Below are 24,203 nucleotides of genomic sequence, written 5' to 3' on the forward strand. Positions count from 1 at the left end.
TAGCACTGCTCTCCACCAAGGTGTTACAAGTCGATTGCCAAAGAGGAAAAAGCCTTATTTTGTCCAGTTACTTTTGAACTAAAGCTGGGAAAAAGCATACATACATTCATTCATTTTCTATACCCTCTACCTTTAGTTAAGGGTAACAGGAGTGGAGTACACACTGGACGGGATGCCAGTTTAGCACAGGATGAAAACCATACAAACTGCTGTAATTCCTAAATGCAACATCTACATTAAACCCCTTAAATTAAAGCCAATAGCTTAAACTACAAGCAAATCTTGATTGTTTAGTTTGAACTCTATGGTGGTGGTGCACAGAGACAAAAGTACAAATTGTCACTGCCCAAATACTTATGGACCTGACTAGCCTTAATACATTCTTCAAGTATCCTTCAGAACTGATGATTCATCATTTGGGAAAAATGGGTGATTCAGAGACTGAAATAGCATATAAGAACCATCAGTAATAACATTTTAAAGCATCTTGAAGTCAATATTGGCACCTTAAATACAATATTTGTTCTACCTAGTGTTTCTCACCTTTTATCTATAAAATGTAATAAAAACATCCAATTAATGCTGAATTTTACAGTGTTCAAAATGTATTTTCCTACATTTTATTAGGTTCATTTGACTGACAGAATGAATAAAATAAAATCATATATTTAGAGAGATTTTAACTGAAAACTTTTGCAATTTGTCTCAAGTCCAACCATAAATTCTTTTTGAACTATGCCACCAAAGTAAATTGCTCTTAGTATGACATCTTGCATGGAATCTAACATCATGTCAGACCAAAGCCAAATTTCCCCCAAGTATTTATTTTTTAAAAGAATCTGAACTGACACAGAACTGCATGGTAATGTAACAGGAGGAGTATTCCCTGTCTCTCCCCTGATTGTCATTTGGTTCATCCAATCCTCGTTAGGGGCGCACTTCAGAAGGAGTGGTGCCTTATGGGTGGGCCCTTCCTGGTTCGGCATGGTATTGAGCGTGCACGCTTAGCCGCTCCACTTCCAGCACTTGGTTTCTTTTGCCTCACTCCCGGTGCAGCACGTTATCGTGTTGTGATCAGTAGGTCGTTACGTTGGCATCAGCAGCTGTGGAGCTCTTCCCTCCCTTCCTGTTATTAAGCGGCTCCTTCCTTGATCTCTGGTGTGGACAGCGGCTCTGGACCGGCTGCATGAGACCGCTGCTGCTTTGCCTTACTTAGTTTTAGCGTGTTGTCTGCACGTGTTAATGTTAACATACCCCCCCTGGTGGCTAACTTAGACACCCGCAACATATCCAGGCCTCTTTGCGCAGTAGCGCTTGTGGGGGTTTGGAGTAGAGTCTAGTAATTTTTGTTTTTTTTATTTTATCCTTTTTCTTTTAATTGCACATATATTGTTTCTTTTTAATATTGGCTAATGTGTTTTTTTTTGTGTGTGTGTGTGTCTAGTTTGTGGTTAATTTTAAATCTTTTTTTTTAACTATGTCTCATTGGGGGGATTGTTTATTTGTTTTTCAGTTGTGGGGCAACGGTGGTGGTTTAGGGGCCCAGGGTGTTGGATCCCTCGATTTTGGTGTGTTGTGCTTCACCCACCCCACAGGATTGGACCTTCACAGTGTGATTGTGGTGTGTGTGTGTGTGTGTGTCATGTGTGACTGGGGTGCTTATTTCTTTCTTTAGGGACCATCACTGCTGGTGTCTCCTTTTCACCGGTAAGCCCTTGCTGCTGACCAATCCCTCCATGCTTTGTTTGTTAATTAATTTTTAACCACAACACAAGTTGGCCATTTTAAATATTTGAAAATAAAAACTGAGTTATTGTAACTTGGGACCACGCCTCTGCTTGTTTTTCTTACCCTAGTTTGAGAATCTTTTTTTTGGTGACCTGTAGGGGTTGCCACAGTAAGAATTTATTTTGTAAAATCTTAAATCATATAATCTGAGTACATTTGAGTCATGCACATAATCGATTTGTTTCTTTTTGTGAATTTTTCACCGAGCACAAACTACAGCTGGTCTACGTCTTCTACATGGTGCATAATGACAATCATAGGTTTCATGGCAAAGGAAATTTTATCTTGAAGACTTTTTCGACGGTCTTCAACATCTCTTCATCTACCTGCGGCTTCCTCTTGCTCCCAGGTGAAAGGAATTTCTTGATTGCGGGCAGCTGGGTCATCCTGCCCTGGAAAGCCTGGAGGAAAATCAGACAGTATTCATGAGTTCATTATGAGTGATACAGCAGTGTTCAGAATAATAGTAGTGCTATGTGACTAAAAAGATTAATCCAGGTTTTGAGTATTTCTTATTGTTACATGGGAAACAAGGTACCAGTAGATTCAGTAGATTCTCACAAATCCAACAAGACCAAGCATTCATGATATGCACACTCTAAGGCTATGAAATTGGGCTATTAGTAAAAAAAAGTATAAAAGGGGGTGTTCACAATAATAGTAGTGTGGCATTCAGTCAGTGAGGTCGTCAATTTTGTGGAACAAACAGGTGTGAATCAGGTGTCCCCTATTTAAGGATGAAGCCAGCACCTGTTGAACATGCTTTTCTCTTTGAAAGCCTGAGGAAAATGGGACGTTCAAGACATTGTTCAGAAGAACAGCGTAGTTTGATTAAAAAGTTGATTGGAGAGGGGAAAACTTATACACAGGTGCAAAAAAATTATAGGCTGCTGTTCATCTACAATGATCTCCAATGCTTTAAAATGGAAAAAAAAAAAAGACGCGTGAAAGAAAACAGAAAACAACCATCAAAATGGATAGAATAATAACCAGAATGGTAAAGGCTCACCCATTGATCAGCTCCAGGATGATCAAAGACAGTCTGGAGTTACCTGTAAGTGCTGTGACAGTTAGAAGACGCCTGTGTGAAGCTAATTTATTTGCAAGAATCCCCCGTAAAGTCCCTCTATTAAATAAAAGATGTGCAGAAGAGGTTACAATTTGCCAAAGAACACATCAACTGGCTTAAAGAGAAATGGAGGAATATTTTGTGGACTGATGAGAGTAAAATTGTTCTTTTATGGGTCCAAGGGCTGCAGACAGTTTGTGAGATGACCCCCAAACTCTGAATTCAAGTCACAGTTCATAGTGAAGACAGTGAAGCATGGTGGTGCAAGCATCATGATATGGGCATGTTTCTCCTACTATGGTGTTGGGCCTATATATCGCATACCAGGTATCATGGATCAGTTTGGATATGTCAAAATACTTGAAGAGGTCATGTTGCCTTATGCTGAAGAGGACATGCCCTTGAAATGGGTGTTTCAACAAGACAATGACCCCAAGCACACTAGTAAACGAGCAAAATTTTGGTTCCAAACCAACAAAATTAATGCCTCGCAGATGTGAAGAAATGAAAAACTGTGGTTATACAACTAAAAACTAGTTTAGTGATTCACAGGATTGCTAAAACGCAGTTTGAACATAATAGTTTTGAGTTTGTAGTGTCAACAGCAGATGCTACTATTATTGTGAACACCCCCTTTTCTACTTTTTTTTTTTTACTAATAGCCCAATTTCATAGCCTTAAGAGTGTGCATATCATGAATGCTTGGTCTTGTTGGATTTGTGAGAATCTACTGAATGTACTGGTACCTTGTTTCCCATGTAACAATAAGAAATATACTCAAAACCCGGATTAATCTTTTTAGTCACGTAGCATTATTATTATTATGAACACTATGTTGTGTATGAATCACAGGTTTGCATATCAAAATTGGAGCCAGGACGGCACCTTGATGTTGTGAAAATCAGCCAAGATTCCAGGAAATTTCTCCTCCAGCATCAATGTGCACTCACACAGGAGCACATCTGCGCAGGTCAGTCTTCCGCCCACCAGGTGAACTTTCTCACACAGTGCCTGTAAAGTTATCATTCCATCAATCCTTCAAGCCTCACACTCTGTAATCACATTATATTAAAGTGATTTTACCTTTTCAAACACAGGAAGGTAGCGCTCCTTTGCTTTGCTCTCAATAGTGTCCAGTTGTGCCTTTGGATTTGCAATTAAAGGCAGCCTTGTTATCATCTCCATGAGATCCATCAACCCCTCTAAGTACATGTTGATCCTGAAGAACAAATGTTATGCATGATAGTAGGGATGCACCAATCCCGATACCAGTATCGGTATCGGCCCGATCCTGTATTCATTTACTAGTACTTGTAATCATAAAACTTCTCTGATACTATGTCACCCAATACCCCTTCACAGCAGTGCGACGTCAACCTCTTTTCACACACATGCGCCGTTATATCCGGACTATAAGCCGCTACTGTTTTCATACGTTTTGAACACTGCGGCTTAAACAATGACGGGGCTAATTTATGGATTTTGACAGGCTTTCATGTAATTTACTCATAAGTCAAAATATGTCCGTCAATGCTGTCTGTTGATTGGTTGAAAGCCGCAGTCCTCATGCAGAGTAAATTCACACACAGAGTAAATATAAAGTCTTACCTGTTTCGGTGGAATTCATCATCACACGATCCTGAAGAAAAATAATCCACACAAATCCTCCTGAGTTTGGAAAACAACATCTGAAAATACTTTAATTCCTTGTTGTGGCTGAAAAAGTCCTTCTGTGACTTTGGCACTCTGCGACTGCACCACAGTTGCTCCGTCAGAACTCAGATCAGGGTTTCAGCAGCGGAGATTGTCCATCAGATTGGTGAGTTGCAACCCTTGGTGTTGGTGTTTTTCAGGCCAATGGGAGAGCGGCTCGGTCCGCTACAGGTGTAATCCATTTGCTGGATGTCTGTGATGCTGCGTTCGGACCTTCTTCTCCTCCTCCATGGGCAGCAATTTGCACCAGAAGTTTAAAGTGTCGCTGATCCTCATTAACAGCTCATTTACCACAGGCAACGGCAATTCTGTCTGAATGCAACCCATGATCCACAAAGAAAAAATAATAAAATAATGTTAAAATTACTGTTGTGTGGGCCACCCGAAGAGGAGGTACTGCTGGCCCAACGCCAGAGGGCGCCCTGCCTGAAGGTAGGCTTCAGGCACCAGAGGGCGTAGTCGCCGCCAGGAACTGGAATTGACAGCTGTCACTCATCACTTTCATCACACCTCACCCATAAAGGCCGGGAGAAGACACCACATCTCTGCCGAGAAATCGTCAAACCATTCAGGTAGACACTCAGCCGTTGCGTAATTCAGCTAAGCTAAGTTGTGACGTCTTTTGCATCTGAGCTGGTAGCTGGTGAACTGTACTTCTGAGTTTTGCAGCTTTCCACTGTCTGCCGAGTTGGAGGGAGTTGGTAAGAGTTGGCGTTCCCGCTCTTCACTCTTACACTCGTGGAGTGGAGGCTGCACATAAAAGGAAGTAGTGAGATCAGGAGGTGGTGTTTTTTCCTAAAGGATTACCTGCTGACTGTTTTACTGAGTGTGTGCACACACACCCACTCTTGACTGTTTCTGTTTCCTGCCAGCAGTACCCGATCTGACAGCTGGAGACGGTGGCCACCTGGGGACTCAGGACTTGGCGGCTCCGGGGTGTTCCAGATCCGTTGGCAGTGGAAATCGTGTGGGTTCTGACTCTTCTCTGGACAGGCGTCTCCTATCCTCGAGCCTGCCCACACGACACCAACTTCATAATTGACTGTAGTATTGAATTGTATCTCTATCTGTTGTGCACTTTTCACAACATTAAATTGTTACTTCGTATTTCCATTGACCTTTCATTTACGCCCCCTGTTGTGGGTCCGTGTCATCACACTTTTCACAACAGGATTTCTTGACCACGTCATGGATCCCGAGGGGCGTCAACCATCAGGTGAACCACCAATGGAAACACAGGGTGCACAGGGACCAGCAGGAGCAGAACGTTATACTCAATCGGAGGATGGAGGCTGTCACCGCTCAGGTGGAAGCGCACGCGCAGGGCACTGCTGCGGCACCTCCTCCTGCTGCCCGAGTGCCAGATACAGATATTCCAGTGGTTGTTCAACGAACCCCCCCCCCCCAGTCTCCTGACGCATACATAAGTCCCCCAGAGCCGTACGGAGGCTGTGTTGAGACGTGCGCTGACTTTTTAATGCAATGTTCGCTCGTCTTTTCACAGCGTCCTGTTATGTACTCGTCGGATGCCAGCCGGGTGGCTTATGTTATAGATTTGCTTCGAGGAGAGGCACGCGCCTGGGCTACGGCGCTCTGGGAGCAGAATTCACGGCTCCTAACGACGTATACTGGGTTTGTGCGGGAGTTCAAACAAGTGTTTGATCACCCCAACAGGGGCGAGATCGCTTCGAACGTGCTGCTGTCAATGAGACAGGGGCTTCGGAGTGCAGCCAAGTATGCAGTCGACTTCCACATCGCGGCTGCGAGGTCCGGCTGGAATAATGTTGCACTCTGCGCCGCCTTCGCAAACGGACTGTCTCCGGTCCTGAAGGAGCATCTGCTGGCGAAGGATGAACCGCGGGATTTCGATGGGCTTATTGATCTGCTTATACGGTTAGACAACCGATTGGAGGAACATCGTCGGGAGCGAGGCGAAAGGCGTGGCCGGGCATGAGTCGTCCCTCTCCCTTCCGGGTCCGAAAGGGTGCCGCCGTCCCCCCGCTCCACTGCCAGAGAGCTCCATGTGGCAACAGCTCCCCTTGCTGATGATGCAATGGACACGAGCAGGGCTAAAGTAAAATCAGAGAATAGACAACGGAGGCTGGCCCGTGGGGAATGCTTTTTCTGTGGCTCGAGTGAGCACATACAGAAAAATTGCCCCAAGCGGTTAAACTACAACGCCCGCCCTTAGAGACTGGGCTAAGGGTGGGCCATAACAACCACAAGGGGAGACCCTGAAAATCCACACGCATCCCAGTGACGATCCTGAGTGGGGATCTCACCCTTCACGCCCCAGCACTAGTGGACACGGGGTCGGAGGGGAATCTGCTGGATAGCAGATGGGCTAGGGAGGTTGGGCTCCCTCTGGTGGCCTTACCGTCACCTTTGTCGGTATGGGCACTAGATGGCACCCTTCTCCCATTAATCACACACCAGACACAGCCAGTGACATTGGTCGTGTCTGGGAATCACAGGGAGGAGATGGTGTTTTTTGTAATACCGTCTACCTCCTGGGTGATTTTGGGTTATCCTTGGATGTTAAAACACAATCCCCAGATTGATTGGCCGTCTGGGGTTGTGATGCAGTGGAGCGAAACATGCTACCAGGAGTGTTTAGTATCCTCGGTTCCGCCCAGTGTAATAGCTAGGGAGGAGGTTCAAGTCCCCCACAATCTCGCGGCAGTGCCAGCTGAGTACCATGATATTGCTGACGTTTTCAGCAAGGATCTGGCTCTCACGCTGCCCCCGCACCGTCCGTACAATTGTGCCATTGATTTGGTACCGGGCGCTGAGTACCCGTCCAGCAGGTTGTACAACCTCTCATGTCCGGAACGCGAATCAATGGAGACCTACATCCGGGACTCCCTAGCTGCCGGTTTGATCTGGAATTCCACATCCCCGATGGGGGCTGGTTTGTTTTTTGTGGGCAAGTAGGATGGCGGACTCCCTCCAAGCATTGATTACAGAGGGCTGATCGAGATCACGGTTCGCAACCGATACCCGTTACCTCTGTTAGATTCAGTGTTCACGCCCCTGCATGGAGCCCAAATCTTTACAAAATTGGATCTTAGAAATGCGTATCACCTGGTTCGCATCCGGAAGGAAGACAAGTGGAACACGGCATTTAACACCCCCTTAGGTCATTTTGAGTACCTGGTCATGCCGTTCTGCCTCACCAATGCACCCGCGACGTTCCAAGCTTTGGTTAATGATGTCTTGCGGGACTTCCTGCATCGGTTCGTCTTCGTATATCTTGACGATATTCTCATCTTCTCCCCGGATCCTGAGACCCATGTTAAGCATGTACGTCAGGTCCTGCAGTGGTTGTTAGAGAACCGGCTGTTCGTGAAGGGCGAGAAGTGTGAATTCCACCGCACTTCTTTATCCTTCCTGGGGTTCATTATCTCCCCCAACTCCGTCGCTCCTGATCCGGCCAAGGTTGTGGCGGTGAGAGATTGGCCCCAACCAACAAGCCGTAGGAAACTGCAACAGTTCCTCGGTTTTGCAAATTTCTATTGGAGGTTCATTAAGGGCTACAGTCAGGTTGTTAGCCCCCTGACAGCCCTGACCTACACTAAAGTCCCTTTCACCTGGTCAGATCGGTGCGAAGCCGCGTTTAAGGAGTTAAAACGTTGGTTCTCGACTGCACCAGTTCTGGTGCAGCCTGACCCTGATCGCCAGTTTATAGTTGAAGTGGATGCCTCTGACTCAGGGATAGGAGCCGTGCTGTCCCAGAGTGGGGAGTCTGATAAGGTTCTCCATCCTTGTGCCTACTATTCCCGCAGGTTGACCCCCCGGCTGAAAGGAACTATGACGTCGGCAATCGGGAACTTCTGGCAGTGAAAGAGGCTCTTGAGGAGTGGAGACACCTTCTGGAGGGAGCCACGGTCCCCTTCACGGTTTTCACGGACCATCGGAACCTGGAATACATCCGCACCGCTAAGCGTCTGAACCCCAGGCAAGCCCGTTGGTCATTGTTCTTCGGTCGGGTTTGACTTCCAGATCACGTATCGCCCCGGGACCAAGAACCAACGGTCCGATGCACTGTCCCGGGTGCATGAAGAGGAGGTCAAGCCAGAGCTGTCAGATCCACCGGACACCATCATCCCCGAGTCCACTGTCGTCGCAGCCCTCACCTGGGACGTGGAGAAGACCGTCCAGGAGGCCCTGACACGACACCCGGACCCCGGAGATGGACCTAAAAACAGGCTATACGTCCCACCAGAAGCCAGGGCTGCGGTCTTGGACTTCTGTCACGGTTCCAAACTCTCCTGTCACCCAGTGGTGCGAAGAACCATGGCAGTGGTCCGGCAGCGCTTCTGGTGGGCATCACTGGAAACCGACGTCCGGGAGTACGTCCAGGCCTGCACCACCTGCGCCAGGTGCAAGGCTGAACATAGAAAGGCCCATGGACTCCTCCAGCCGCTGCCAGTGCCTCGTCACCCCTGGTCCCACATAGGCCTGGACTTCGTCACAGGTCTCCCTGCGTCCCAGGGAATGACAACCATCCTGACGATAGTGGACCGGTTCTCCAAGGCGGCCCACTTCATGGCCCTCCCGAAGCTCCCGACGGCCCAGGAGACTGCAGACCTCCTGGTCCACCACGTCGTGCGTCTGCATGGTATCCCCACGAACATAGTCTCGTGGTCCCCAGTTCTCCTCGCAAGTCTGGAGGAGTTTCTGTAGGGAACTGGGGGCCACCGTGAGCCTCTCATCCGGGTACCACCCTCAGACCAATGGACAGGCAGAGCGGGCGAATCAAGACCTGGAGCAGGCCCTGTGGTGTGTAACTGCCGCGCACCCGACGGCTTGGAGTCAACATCTGGCCTGGATCGAGTACGCCCATAATAGTCAGATCTCCTCGGCTACCGGCCTCTCCCCCTTTGAGGCATGTTTGGGGTATCAGCCCCCATTGTTCCCAGCCATAGAGGGAGAGGTCGAGGTTCCCTCGGTCCAGGCCCACCTCAGGAGGTGCCGTGGGGTGTGGCGCACAGCCCGCTCTGCCCTGCTGAAAGCCCGGACGAGGGCTAAGGACCATGCAGACCGCCGGCGTACCCCGGCTCCTGCATACCAGCCCGGGCAGGAGGTATGGCTGTCAACCAAGGACATCCCTCTGCAGGTCGAGTGACAAAAACTGAAGGACAGATACATTGGACCGTTCACGATCACCAAAGTCCTCAGTCCGGCCACAGTGAAGCTGAGGCTGCCAGCTTCACTGCGGATACATCCAGTCTCCCACGTGTCCCGGATCAAGCCTTGTCACTCCTCCACCCTCTGCACTCCCTGACCAGCGCCGCCTCCTGCCTGTATCATCAATGGAGAGCCTGCGTGGACCATCCGCAGGCTCCCGGACGTTCGTCGACGGGGCCGGGGATTCCAATATCTGGTGGACTGGGAGGGGTACGGACCCGAGGAACGCTCCTGGGTAAAGCGGAGCTTCATCCTGGACCCGGTCCTCCTGGCCGACTTCTACGACCGTCACCCCGACAAGCCGGGTCGGGTGCCAGGAGGCGCCCGTTGAGAGGGGGGTCCTGTTGTGTGGGCCGCCCGAAGAGGAGGTACTGCTGGCCCAACGCCAGAGGGCACCCTGCCTGAAGGCAGGCTTCAGGCACCATAGGGCGCAGTCGCCGCCATGAACTGGAATTTACAGCTGTCACTCATCACCTTCATCACACCTCACCCATAAAGGCCGGGAGAAGACACCACATCTCTGCCGAGAAATCGTCAAACCATTCAGGTAGACACTTAACCGTTGCGTAATTCAGCTAAGCTAAGTTGTGACGTCTTTTGCATCTGAGCTGGTAGCTGGTGAACTGTACTTCTGAGTTTTGCAGCTTTCCACTGTCTGCCGAGTTGGAGGGAGTTGGTAAGAGTTGGCGTTCCCGCTCTTCACTCTTACACTCGTGGAGTGGAGGCTGCACGTAAAAGGAAGTAGTGAGATCAGGAGGTGGTGTTTTCTCCTAAAGGATTACCTGCTGACTGTTTTACTGGGTGTGTGCACACACACCCACTCTTGACTGTTTCTGTTTCCTGCCAGTAGTACCCGATCTGACAGCTGGAGACGGTGGCCACCTGGGGACTCAGGACTTGGCGGCTCCGGGGTGTTCCAGATCCGTTGGCGGTGGAAATCGGGTGGGTTCCGACTCTTCTCTGGACAGGCGTCTCCTATCCTTGAGCCTGCCCACACGACACCAACTTCATAATTGACTGTAGTATTGAATTGTATCTGTATCCGTTGTGCACTTTTCACAACATTAAATTGTTACTTCGTATTTCCATTGACCTTTCATTTACGCCCCCTGTTGTGTCACAACAATTACTCCGTTTTGCCTCTGTGTGCTGTGGAGATGCTGCGCGACACTGTATGCGCATGCATGCCCACGCTGTGCTCATCAATGTTTACATGTTCCACCTTTGTGGGGAAAAAAAATTATGGTTTGTATTTGTGTATGTTACCTGTATGTGTTTAATTAAAAGTTACAAAATAGTATGGAGAGTGAAAGGCTGTTTGGCTCAGTGTCACATTGAAGATAAAAAACAGAAACAGGTTCACAGCTGACAACACAGTGAAGATTCTTTTCATCAAAAAGAACTTGCCCTCACATTTTCAAAAAAAGGCTTTCAGTCCTCACAGACATAAATATAGTTACTCACGGACAGTTTCAGTTCAGTTATTGATGTTGTGTATTTTGTAGTGCTGAAGTCCACAGGTTACATTTCAGTGAGATGTCTGACAGTGTCATGTTATTAGGAAACACACGATTAATGTTAAAAGACAATTTGTTGTCATCAAAAAGTGAAGTTACATGATTTAAGTGAAATATTTGTAAATAAAAACTAACTTAATGATACTGGTAGCAGTTACAGTCAACAAGTAAGGAACAACTGATGAATAAAACATGTTTTCAAAGTTATCATAAAACTGTAATGGTATCATGAAGTATTCGAATCGGTACTCGGTATCGACGAGTACTCAAATGTATGTACTTGTACTCAGTCTGGAGAAAAGTGGTATTGGTGCATCCTTACATGCGAGTCAGTCATCAGATATGAAATTGTGACTTGATTGAGAAGAAAAAAAAAGCCATACATGACTCGCTCTTTGGGATCAGTCCCATGGAGCTTGTACTTCTCAGCTATGTAATTATAGATGGCCTTTGTCTGGATGAGCTTCATGCCGTCAATTTCCACCATTGGAACCTGCTGAAACATGAGATCTCCATCTGCAGACAAAAAACAGATGAATCTCTCAGTTACAAGGTCAACTGGGACCATCTAAACAGGAGACAACTGGATCTTGTGGGAGTTACAAGCTCTCAGAGTGCCCTTAAGAGTTAAAAACAACAACAAAACAATCCACAGGCATCAAGTACAAGTCATGGTACAAGTTTAAGAAGAGTGGTTTCAGGTGCCCAAACCATCTGTAGTGAATAGCTTTGTTGCTCAGAAAGCTGCATCCACCTTTGTAGACTACAGGACCACAGACGGAATGTGTTTTATCATTAGAAAGGATGTCCGAAAGCCAATCACTGCAACACTTGAAGCCCTTTAAAACATAAATCAGAAACCATACAAAGAACCAAATGTTCAACAAGGTCATTTATCAAGGTCAACATCAGGTCAGCTTGATTTCTAAACAGCAAGTCCCCTTTTCAGGACCATCTTTTATGGTGACTGTCAAGAAATGAGAAGATCCAGATACGTCTATGGTATTTTCTGCTAATAAAACACCAATAAACCAAACTCCCTTTGTCCAACATACTTCTCTGACAAGTGACAAATTCCAGATCAAATGAACAGTTTCACTTTTCACAACAATGGTGCAACACGTCACCTACTGAACATTGTAGAAGTGTGCCCCTCTGGACTGTACAAGGAAATTACATCAAATGTCTCTTTGTTCTCCTTTCTTTTAATATGTATATGTCACGGACATGAATGAGCGAAGCTCTTCAGCATCTCACCATGTCATTTAGGTCCTTCAGACTTTTTTTGGGAGTAAATGTTTCAGGGGAGCATTAGCATGGCTAAAACCTTTCAGCTCGGGCTGAAACGATTAGTCGGGTAACTCGAATAATTCAATTACAAAAAATGTTTGAGGCAAATTCTGTGCCTTGAAGCTTTGTTTAACATTATAGTACATATGCCAGGCCTGTGTGTGGTGCTGTAACATCCCCAGAAAAACAAACAGAAGAAGACTAGAGCATGCAAAAGCTGTGTAAGTGCTAATCAAATTAGCACAATAGCTACATCTTTCTAATGCAACACACAGAGTAAAATAAAGCGTTTTAGGAGAAAAACGGTCCACGCTGATCATCTGAAATAGTTTACTGTGTATTTAAAGCGAAGCAGCGTGTTTCTGTTTTTAACCAAAAAACACAGTTTCATCCGCTGCCTGCTCTCCACTTTACGTGGGGAGTGGCTATTCGCGCGGCAGCCAGTGGCTGCCTTTTTCTGCTCGGTGTGAGAGGCTCAGCACTGCCCTCACATCTCCGTCCTCGGCCACACTCCATGCTTCCTTCTGTGTTTTGCTCAGACTCGCACCGAGTGTTTCACTTTTTAATTTTCACTTTTTTGGGCAACACACAATGCTTCACAAACACGGTAACTCAAATAATAATAATAATGTGACTGGAGGACCTATCTTTGTGGCCGGGACGGCAGTGGGATTTGAACACCAGACTGCTTGAACTAAAGACCAGAACTCTACCAGGTCAGCCAAAGGGGAATTGCAGATAAAGAGGGATAAAAAAAAAATCACGCAGGGACCCAGTCCACCAACCTTAAAACAAACAAACAAAAAAAACTTGGTTAAATTTTACAAGTTGGGGAAAACAAAAAACAGAACGCCACATCCAATCGCCAACTTTGGCTGAGCTCCTGAAACCAGGAAAGATCCAAAACATGTAAAGATATGAAAAAATAAATGATTACCCAGGAAAACATAACGAGATCCACTAAATTTGACAGTCAGCGTGATGACGCAGCAACAATGTGCATTGCTTAGGGAGAGCCCTGGACTGTTGATTGCTCGATTAATCGATAGACTACTCGATTACTAAAATAATCGATAGCTGCAGCCCTACTTTCAGCTGCTGAGGGGCTCTGTCCACCAAGAACCCCTGCTTTTTTAAGCATTTTTCTTTATTTGCCTCTCACATGCTTGGAAGCTCCTCACCATCTAACCATGTCATTTAGGTCCTTCAGACTTTTTTTTTTAATAAAATGGTTTTTGGGAGCATGAGCATGGCTAAAACCTTTCAGCTTCCCCCGCCTTTTTAAGCATTTTTCATTTTTTTTGCCTTTCAGCTTTTTACATCAATTATGAAGAAATACAAAAAGTTTCTTTCACCAAAACATCAAATCTAGGCTTGCATCTCAAGTGTACTTTCTGGCAAATTGTAGCTGAACGTTCAGGTCTTCTTTTTAAGAAAATCCTCTTCTACACCACTTTAGCAGGAAGCTGTATTTTATATTTTTAATTAATTTATATCAAGTTGTGGACATTTGCTTTCAGTTTGAGTTTAAGAAAGGTAACTTTAGATTGATTGATTTATTTGTATTTGAAATAAACATTTAAAATTTTAAACATTTTAAATATTTGCATAAACAAATTAAAATGTGTGAAATGTCAAGTGTTCCAGTACTTTTGAGTACAGTTGAGAAACACTCCGTGGCATGTGTATTTTTAAGTGAAATGCATCCATCATCCTGATGTCACTCAGAGATCATAATTAAGAGGTTAAGTCCTTCAGGCAGCAAAATTAAGAGGTTATTTAATCAACAGCTGCTTGCTTGTTTAAAAATCACTGGAGACACATGCATATATAAGACAACCCAAATTAAAGAAGAAATACAGCTTCTAACCACCTGGACCTCATTTCTGGCATAAAATACGGTCATTTACTCACCAATATAACTTTGGTGTGATTATTAGTCCATGGTTCAAATGACGTGTTCAGTTCAAATCTGAGGCAAACATTTTTCTTCTTCTACTAAAGTGAATTAGAATTTTTTGTGGAACACAGCACTAACTACTGGACAGGAGGAACCTAGCAGTCAGTGTGACCCACTGATTTCAAAGTGCAGCTCTTTTCAACCAGACGTGCAGTGCCGTGACATGTCAATCATTTGTGTCCAATCGGATTTCAGGGGAGACCAGTGCAACCCTGGCTCCACCATGCCAGGAACATTTAACATTTCCTGTTTCACTGTGGACTCAAAATTTGGCACTGGATATACATACTGCTCTTCACATCCTCTTTCTGTCGCGTTCAGCTGGAACATACACGGTTTGGAGCCGCTCATTATTTACACCGTTAATATCTTCATCAGAAACTTCCTCATCTTCTTCAAAAACAATCGATATGTCACTTAAATCTTTGCTATAATCGCACACTATGCCTTCGCTGTCCGTGTCTGCCGTGTTGGTAAACAGAGCGGCGCTGCAACACAACTACTCGCATGAAGTCACATACATCGCAACGAAAAAGTAGGTCAACTCAGAGGCGGTAAATTCAAATTCTTAGATGAGTAACGAAACGTCTAAATCCTTGTTCAGTGTAATTTTATGGTAAAAACCAAAGACAACGTGGAAAAAGCTTTTTTTTATTCTTCAAGAATATGTAAAAACGTCATGGCGTGGCAGGGACACTTTAAAACGTATTTGTGCATTTGATTGTGGTTGATGTGCACCGTTTGGGGGTGTTTTGAGTGTGTGTGTGTGTGTGTGTGTGTGTGTGTGTGTGTGTGTGTGTGTGTGTGTGTGTGTGTGTGTGTGTGTGTGTGTGTGTGTGTGTGTGTGTCAAATGAACATTATGTGTGTGGGGGGGGGCTTTGTGTGTGTTCACAAGCGTATAATATGATAGAAAGTATTCAAATAGTGTTGCATTGCAAGAGCTTATAATGTCCATAGATTTAACAAGTTTTTGTTTCTATTTACTTTAGTAATCTATCAAAAATTACACTGCGTGTACAAGTCTTATAAATGGCCTTAACAGAGCTTAATAATATTACATAACAGCTCGACGAAGGGCTTCATTCTGCAGAAATCGGTGAGTTTGACCCTATACTATCGACCTGATTCCACTGTGCGGCGTTTGAGCCTTTTGGGGGACGCAAGATGGCCGACAATGCAGCGGCTTGGCTTCACTCGCTCAGCCGTGACGGCCATTCCACGTAGTGTATAGTTCAGTGGATCTCGTTTGTCAATCCAGCAAGTGTCGATCCAGGAAGTGTTTGAGATTTGACATTTCCTGTTTCACTGTGGACTCAAAATTTGGCACTTCCTGTAGGGCTGAAACGATTAGTCGAGTAACTTGAATAATTCGATTACAAAAAAATGTTCGAGGCAAATTGTGTGCCTCAAAGCTTCGTTTAACATTGTAGTACATATACCAGGCCTGTGTGTGGCGCTGCAACATCCGCAGAAAAAAAAACAGAAGACTGGAGCATAACAGCTAATCAAATTAGCAACAATAGCTACCGCTTTCCAACACATAGAGTAAAATAAAGCCTTTTAAGAGAAAGATGGTCCACACTGATCATCTGAAATAGACTTACTGTGCATTTAAAGCGAAGCAGTGTGTTTGTCTATTTTTAAAAAACACACGGTCTGCTCTACGTGGGGAGGGACTGCTGACCCGGTGGCTGGCTGTTGTCTCTCTCTGCCCAGTGTGAGGGGCTCTCAGACCGGGAGAGACACAGCTCTGTCCCCCCCGGCTACACTGACAAACAGCAGAAGTCCACTCTTTCTTCTGTGTTTCCCCTCATACTCACACTGAGTGTTTGACTTTTTAATTTTTGCTTTTTTTGGGCAACACACAACACTTCACAAACACGGTAACTTAAAGAGAAGAGAAAGAGGGATTAAAAAAATCATGCAGGGACCAAGTCCATCAACCTTTATTAAAAAAAAACAAAAAACTTAAAAATGGATAAACTTTACAAGTTGGAGAAAACAAAACAAAGCCACATCCCATCGCCCTTTCAGCAAAATGCCAACACTTTGGCACAGTGACGTGCCATTGCTTAGGGAGAGCCCTGGACTATTGATGTTGTTTAAAAATGCAGAAGTATTTTTTATCCGATTACTCGATTAATCGCCAGAATAATCGATAGAATACTTACTCGATTACTAAAATAATCAATAGCTGCAGCCCTAACTTCCTGTGTGGGACTCCCTGTACCATGAGCAAGCTTCGCACCTCTGCACAGTGCTTCGCTTGTATTGAATACTTATTTGTGAAACCTAGAGTAACATAACCATTGCAATTGTTATGTGGGCCGCTGAAGAGGAGGTACTGCTGGCCCACCACCACCAGAGGGCGCCCTGCTTGGAGTGCGGGCTCCAAGCACGAGAGGGCGCCAGACCCAGAAGAAGTGACAGCTGTCACTCATCACACCAGCTGTCACTCATCACACCACCTACATAAGCCGGACTGCAACTCCACCTCCCCGCCGAGAAATCAACTACTGAAGAGGTAATTTTCTCTGCTGACTCAAATCGTTGAGTAATAATCTGAACTTCTTTTGCAGCCGTTATCCTGTGGTGTCTGCCCTATCTGTGGGATTGGCGTTTGGTGTGATCAGCGACGGCCTCGCTTCACACTCCAATCAGATAAGTGGTAACAGGAGCTGCTAGTGTGTTCCTACTTGGAGGTGGAGGTTCTCCCTCCTAACTGTGTACAGACTGTGGGATTACTGAGTGTGCGAATTCACACTCATCCATCCTGTCTTTGTTTCTGCCAGCAGTACCAGGGTCGACAGCCGAAGACAGAGGCCACCTGGGGACTCGGGACTTGGCGGCTCTGGTGTTCTTCAGGCCGTTGGTGGTGGAAGCCGTATGGGACGCGGCTCATCTCTCGTCGGGGGTCTTCTATCTTCGAGCCTGCCCACACGTCACCTGGTGTTAATTGTCTATTTATATTTTGTGTGAATTTAGTTGTGTGTTGTCACAACATTAAATTGTTACTTATTGGCTTATTCATTGTCCGTTCCTTTGCGCCCCCTGTTGTGGGTCCGTGCTACGACACCTTCCCAACAGGATTTCTCAGCCATTCGTCATGTATTCCGAGGGGCGTCAACCCGAGCTTGAACGGCCAATGGAAGAGCCAGGAGCGCAGGCGTCAGCGGGAGGCGTGTTGAGTGAGCTGCAGCAGATCTTAACCGCCTTCACGGCTCGGCTGGATTTGGTGACGGAGCAGAATGTTCTCCTTAACCAGAGGGTGGAGGCTCTCACCGCCAGGGTGGAAGCGCGCGATCAGGGCGCTGCTGCAGCCACTCCTCTTGCTGGTCCTGGGCCCGTAACAGACGTTCCACTGGTCGTTCAACGACCCCCCCCCCACCGTCCCCTGAAGCATACATAAGCCCTCCGTAGCCGTACGGAGGCTGTGTCGAGATGTGCGCAGACTTCCTCATGCAGTGTTCGCTCGTCTTTTCACAGCGTCCTGTCATGTACGAGTCAGACACCAGCCGGGTGGCTTATGTTATTAATCTGCTTCGAGGAGAGGCACGCACCTGGGCTACGGCGCTTTGGGAGCAGAATTCACGGCTCCTAACGTCTTATGCTGGGTTTGTACGGGAGTTCAAACAAGTTTTTGACCATCCCAACAGAGGCGAGACCGCTTCGAGCGTGCTGCTGTCGAAGAGACAGGGGCGTCGCAGCGCAGCCGAGTATGCAGTCGACTTCCGCATCGCGGCAGCGAGGTCCGGCTGGAATAACGTTGCGCTCCGCGCCGCCTTCGTAAATGGACTGTCTCCAGTCCTGAAGGAGCACCTGCTGGCTAAGGAGGAACCGCGGGATTTTGAAGGGCTTGTCGATTTGGTTATACGCTTAGACAACCGTTTGAATGAGCATTGTCGGGAGCAGGCCGAGGGGCGTGACCGGGCACGAGCCGTCCCTCCCCCTTCCGGTTCCGAAAGGGTGACGTCGTCCCCATGCTTCACTGCCAGAGAGCTCCGTGTGGCTACAGCTCCCCCTGCTGAGGAGGCTATGGACACGAGCAGGGCCAAAGTAAGGACAAACGTCAGACAAAGGAGGCTGGCCCGCGGGGAGTGTTTTGTCTGCGGCTCTTGTGAGCACATGCAGAAGGACTGCCCCAAACGGTCAAACTACAAACGCCCGCCCTTAGAAACTGGGCTAAGGGTGGGTCATAACACGCACGCGGGGAAACCCCGCAAATCTGCACGAATCCCAGTAACGATCCTTTGTGGGGATCTAACCCTTCACGCCCCAGCACTGGTAGACACGGGGTTGGAAGGGAATCTGCTGGATAGCAGATGGGCAAAGGAAGTAGGGCTCCCCCTGGTGGCTCTGCCGTCACCATTGCAGGTGCGAGCACTAGATGGCACCCTGCTTCCATTAATCACACATCAGACACAGCCTGTGACCTTGGTTGTGTCTGGAAATCACAGGGAGGAGATCGTGTTCCATGTAACATCTTCTACCTCCCGAGTGATTTTGGGATTTCTGTGGATGGTGAAGCGCAATCCCCGAATAGATTGGCCGTCCGGGGTTGTGACGCAGTGGAGCGAAACCTGCCACCGGGAGTGTTTAGGATCCTCGGTTCCTCTCGGCATGACGGCTAATGAGGAGGTTAAAGTCCCCCCCAATCTGTCGGCGGTGCCAAAGGAGTACCACGATCTTGCTGACGTCTTCAGCAAAGATCTGGCGCTCACTCTTCCCCCGCACCGACCGTACGATTGTGCCATCGATTTGGTCCCGGGCGCTGAGTACCCGTCCAGTAGGTTGTACAACCTCTCACCTCCGGAACGCGAATCAATGGAGACCTACATCCGGGACTCTTTAGCTGCCGGGCTGATCCTGAACTCCACCTCCCCGATGGGTGCTGGTTTCTTTTTTGTGGGCAAAAAGGACGGCGGACTCCGTCCATGCATTGATTACAGAGGGCTGAACGAGATCACGGTTCGCAACCGATACCCGTTACCTCTGTTGGATTCAGTGTTCACACCCCTGCATGGAGCCCAAATTTTCACAAAATTGGATCTTAGAAACGCGTACCACCTGGTTCGGATCCGGAAGGGAGACGAATGGAAGACGGCATTTAACACCCCGTTAGGTCACTTTGAGTACCTGGTCATGCCGTTCGGCCTCACTAACGCCCCTGCGACGTTCCAAGCTTTGGTAAATGACGTCTTGCGGGACTTCCTGCATCGGTTCGTCTTTGTATATCTGGACGATATACTCATCTTTTCCCCGGACCCTGAGACCCATGTCCAGCATGTACGTCAGGTCCTACAGCGGTTGTTGGAGAACTGGCTGTTTGTGAAGGGCGAGAAGTGCGAGTTCCACCGCACTTCTTTGCCCTTCTTGGGGTTCATCATCTCCTCCAACTCCGTCGCCCCTGATCCGGCCAAGGTTGCGGCGGTGAGAGATTGGCCCCAACCAACAAGCCGCAGGAAACTGCAGCAGTTCCTCGGCTTTGCAAATTTCTACAGGAGGTTCATTAAAGGCTACAGTCAGGTAGTTAGCCCCCTGACTGCCCTGACCTCCACCAAGGTCCCCTTCACCTGGTCGGATCGGTGCGAAGCCGCATTCAAGGAGTTGAAATGCCGGTTCTCGACTGCACCAGTTCTGGTGCAGCCTGATCCTGATCGCCAGTACATAGTGGAAGTGGACGCCTCTGACTCAGGGATAGGAGCTGTGCTGTCCCAGAGCGTGGAGGCTGATAAGGTTCTCCATCCTTGTGCCTATTTTTCCCGCAGGTTGACCCCAGCTGAACGGAACTATGACGTCGGCAATCGGGAGCTCCTCGCGGTGAAGGAGGCTCTTGAAGAGTGGAGACATCTGCTGGAGGGGGCGTCATTGCCTTTCACGGTTTTCACGGACCATCGGAACCTGGAGTACATCCGGACCGCCAAGCGGCTGAACCCCAGGCAAGCCTGCTGGTCTCTGTTCTTCGGGCGCTTTGACTTCCGGATCACGTACTGCCCCGGGACCAAAAACCAAAAATAGGATGCGTTGTCCCGGGTGCACGAAGAAGAAGCCAAGGCGGGGCTGTCGAACTCCACCGAGACTATCATCCCCGAGTCCACTGTCGTGGCCTCCCTCATCTGGGACGTGGAGAAGACCGTCCGGGAGGCCCTGGCAAGGAGCCCGGACCCGGGGACCGGCCCCAAGAACAGGATGTACGTCCCACCAGAGGCCAGAGCTGCCGTATTGGACTTCTGTCACGGATCCAAGCTCTCCTGTCATCCCGGAGTGCGTAGGACCGTGGCAGTGGTCCAGCAGCGCTTCTGGTGGGCGTCACTGGAAACCGACGTTCGGGACTACGTCCAGGCCTGTACCATCTGCGCCAGGGGCAAGGCAGACCATCGGAAGACCTCGGGACTCCTCCAACCCCTGCCGGTGCCTCACCGCCCCTGGTCTCACATCGGCCTGGACTTCATCACGGGCCTCCTGCCGTCCCTGGGCAACACCATCATTCTCACGATAGTGGACCGGTTCTCCAAGGCGGCCCACTTCGTGGCCCTCCTGAAGCTCCCGACGGCCCAGGAGACGGCAGACCTCCTGGTCCACCACGTCATGCGGCTGCATGGGATACCATCGGACATCGTATCAGACCGTGGTCCCCAGTTCTCTTCGCAAGTTTGGAGGAGTTTCTGTAAGGAGCTGGGGGCCACCGTGAGCCTCTCGTCCGGGTACCACCCCCAGACAAACCGCCAGGCAGAGCGGGCTAACCAGGAGTTGGAGCAGGCCCTTCGCTGCGTCACCTCGGCGCGCCCGGCGGACCGGAGTCACCATCTGGCCTGGATCGAGTATGCCCATAACAGCCAAGTCTCGTCTGCTACCGGCCTCTCCCCTTTTGAGGCATGTTTGGGGTACCAGCCCCCATTGTTCCCGCTGGTGGAGGGAGAGGTCGGTGTGCCCTCGGTCCAGGCCCACCTCAGGAGGTGCCGCCGGGTGTGGCGGACCGCCCGCTCTGCCCTGTTAAAGGCCCGGACGAGGGCCAAGACCCATGCGGACCGCCGGCGTTCCCCGGCCCCCACATACCAGCCCGGGCAGGAGGTGTGGCTTTCGACAAAGGACATCTCTCTCTGTGTGGACTCCCCTAAGTTGAAAGACAGATCATAGGACCATTCAAAATCCTCAAAATCATCCACCCTGTATTCCACATGGAATACAGGGTGGATCCGCAGTGAAGCTGGGAGTTGGAGCTTCACTGCGGATCCACCCTGTATTCCATGTGTCCCGCCTCAAGCCACACCACACCTCGCCCCTCTGTGCACCTGGACCTACGCCGCCTCCTGCCCGGCTCATTGACGGGGAGCCTGCTTGGACAGTCCGCAGGCTCCTGGACGTCCGTCGTAAGGGCTGGGGGTTCCAATATCTGGTGGACTGGGAGGGGTATGGACCTGAAGAACGCTCCTGGGTGAAGAGGAGCTTCATCCTGGACCCGGCCCTCCTGGCCGATTTCTACAAGAGACACCCAGACAAGCCAGGTCGGGCTCCAGGAGGCGCCCGTTGAGGGGGGGGTCCTGTTATGTGGGCCGCTGAAGAGGAGGTACTGCTGGCCCACCACCACCAGAGGGCGCCCTGCTTGGAGTGCGGGCTCCAAGCACGAGAGGGCACCAGACCCAGAAGAAGTGACAGCTGTCACTCATCACACCAGCTGTCACTCATCACACCACCTACATAAGCCGGACTGCAACTCCACCTCCCCGCCGAGAAATCAACTACCGAAGAGGTAATTTTCTCTGCTGACTCAAATCGTTGAGTAATAATCTGAACTTCTTTTGCAGCCGTTATCCTGTGGTGTCTGCCCTATCTGTGGGATTGGCGTTTGGTGTGATCAGCGACGGCCTCGCTTCACACTCCAATCAGATAAGTGGTAACAGGAGCTGCTAGTGTGTTCCTACTTGGAGGTGGAGGTTCTCCCTCCTAACTGTGTACAGACTGTGGGATTACTGAGTGTGCGAATTCACACTCATCCATCCTGTCTTTGTTTCTGCCAGCAGTACCAGGGTCGACAGCCGAAGACAGAGGCCACCTGGGGACTCGGGACTTGGCGGCTCTGGTGTTCTTCAGGCCGTTGGTGGTGGAAGCCGTGTGGGACGCGGCTCATCTCTCGTCGGGGGTCTTCTATCTTCAAGCCTGCCCACACGTCACCTGGTGTTAATTGTCTATTTATATTTTGTGTGAATTTAGTTGTGTGTTGTCACAACATTAAATTGTTACTTATTGGCTTATTCATTGTCCGTTCCTTTGTGCCCCCTGTTGTGGGTCCGTGCTACGACACCTTCCCAACAGCAATTGTCATGTGCGTGGAATGTTATACTGAGTTAATTTACTTGTGGTCACTATAAATTGTTTGCTCAGTTAACTTTATTTCATTAATAGTTTTCTTTTTTCATTCTGTATTCTTAGTTGAGTGATAAAAGATCTTAGATTGAAAAAAGAACCAACTTTAAAAAAGTGTTACAAGTGGTAAAGCCTGAATTAATTAAGTTGTTTGAACATACGTTTGTAAGTTAGAGTTGCTCTAGAATTGATCTGACTCACAAACAACTTAATTCATTCAGGTTTTACCAATTGTAACCCTTTTTTAAGTTGATTCAACTATTCTCTTTCAATCAATCAATCAATCAATTTTTTTATATAGCGCCAAATCACAACAAACAGTTGCCCCAAGGCGCTTTATATTGTAAGGCAAGGCCATACAATAATTATGTAAAACCCCAACGGTCAAAACGACCCCCTGTGAGCAAGCACTTGGCTACAGTGGGAAGGAAAAAACTCCCTTTTAACAGGAAGAAACCTCCAGCAGAACCAGGCTCAGGGAGGGGCAGTCTTCTGCTGGGACTGGTTGGGGCTGAGGGAGAGAACCAGGAAAAAGACATGCTGTGGAGGGGAGCAGAGATCGATCACTAATGATTAAATGCAGAGTGGTGCATACAGAGCAAAAAGAGGAAGAAACAGTGCATCATGGGAACCCCCCAGCAGTCTACGTCTATAGCAGCATAACTATGGGATGGTTCAGGGTCACCTGATCCAGCCCTAACTATAAGATTTAGCAAAAAGGAAAGTTTTAAGCCTAATCTTAAAAGTAGAGAGGGTGTCTGTCTCCCTGATCTGAATTGGGAGCTGGTTCCACAGGAGAGGAGCCTGAAAGCTGAAGGCTCTGCCTCCCATTCTACTCTTACAAACCCTAGGAACTACAAGTAAGCCTGCAGTCTGAGAGCGAAGCGCTCTATTGGGGTGATATGGTACTACGAGGTCCCTAAGATAAGATGGGACCTGATTATTCAAAACCTTATAAGTAAGAAGAAGAATTTTAAATTCTATTCTAGAATTAACAGGAAGCCAATGAAGAGAGGCCAATATGGGTGAGATATGCTCTCTCTTTCTAGTCCCCGTCAGTACTCTAGCTGCAGCATTTTGAATTAACTGAAGGCTTTTTAGGGAACTTTTAGGACAACCTGATAATAATGAATTACAATAGTCCAGCCTAGAGGAAATAAATGCATGAATTAGTTTTTCAGCATCACTCTGAGACAAGACCTTTCTGATTTTAGAGATATTGCGTAAATGCAAAAAAGCAGTCCTACATATTTGTTTAATATGCGCTTTGAATGACATATCCTGATCAAAAATGACTCCAAGATTTCTCAC

At 48.1% G+C, this 24,203-nt stretch overlaps 1 protein-coding gene across 3 annotated transcripts in view; it reads right to left on the reverse strand.

The window, feature by feature from the left end:
- Window positions 1–1,885: 1,885 nt before the first annotated feature.
- LOC117523434 (glutathione S-transferase alpha I-like) overlaps window positions 1,886–24,203 on the reverse strand; it is a 67,215-nt gene continuing 44,897 nt past the window's right edge. For 2 of the 3 annotated variants that reach the window (XM_034184968.1, XM_034184969.1), the window contains exons 4-7: window positions 11,661–11,793; window positions 3,941–4,076; window positions 3,743–3,868; window positions 2,052–2,189 (exon numbers count right to left, since the gene is read on the reverse strand). In XM_034184968.1, the coding sequence (XP_034040859.1) occupies window positions 2,052–2,189; window positions 3,743–3,868; window positions 3,941–4,076; window positions 11,661–11,793 (533 nt within the window). Of the gene's footprint in view, window positions 2,190–3,742; window positions 3,869–3,940; window positions 4,077–11,660; window positions 11,794–24,203 lie in introns of all 3 variants that reach the window. The other variant, XM_034184967.1, reaches the window with a different exon arrangement.

The sequence above is a fragment of the Thalassophryne amazonica genome, chromosome 13 (genome assembly GCF_902500255.1).
Source record: "Thalassophryne amazonica chromosome 13, fThaAma1.1, whole genome shotgun sequence".
In the NCBI taxonomy this organism is placed as follows: domain Eukaryota; kingdom Metazoa; phylum Chordata; class Actinopteri; order Batrachoidiformes; family Batrachoididae; genus Thalassophryne; species Thalassophryne amazonica.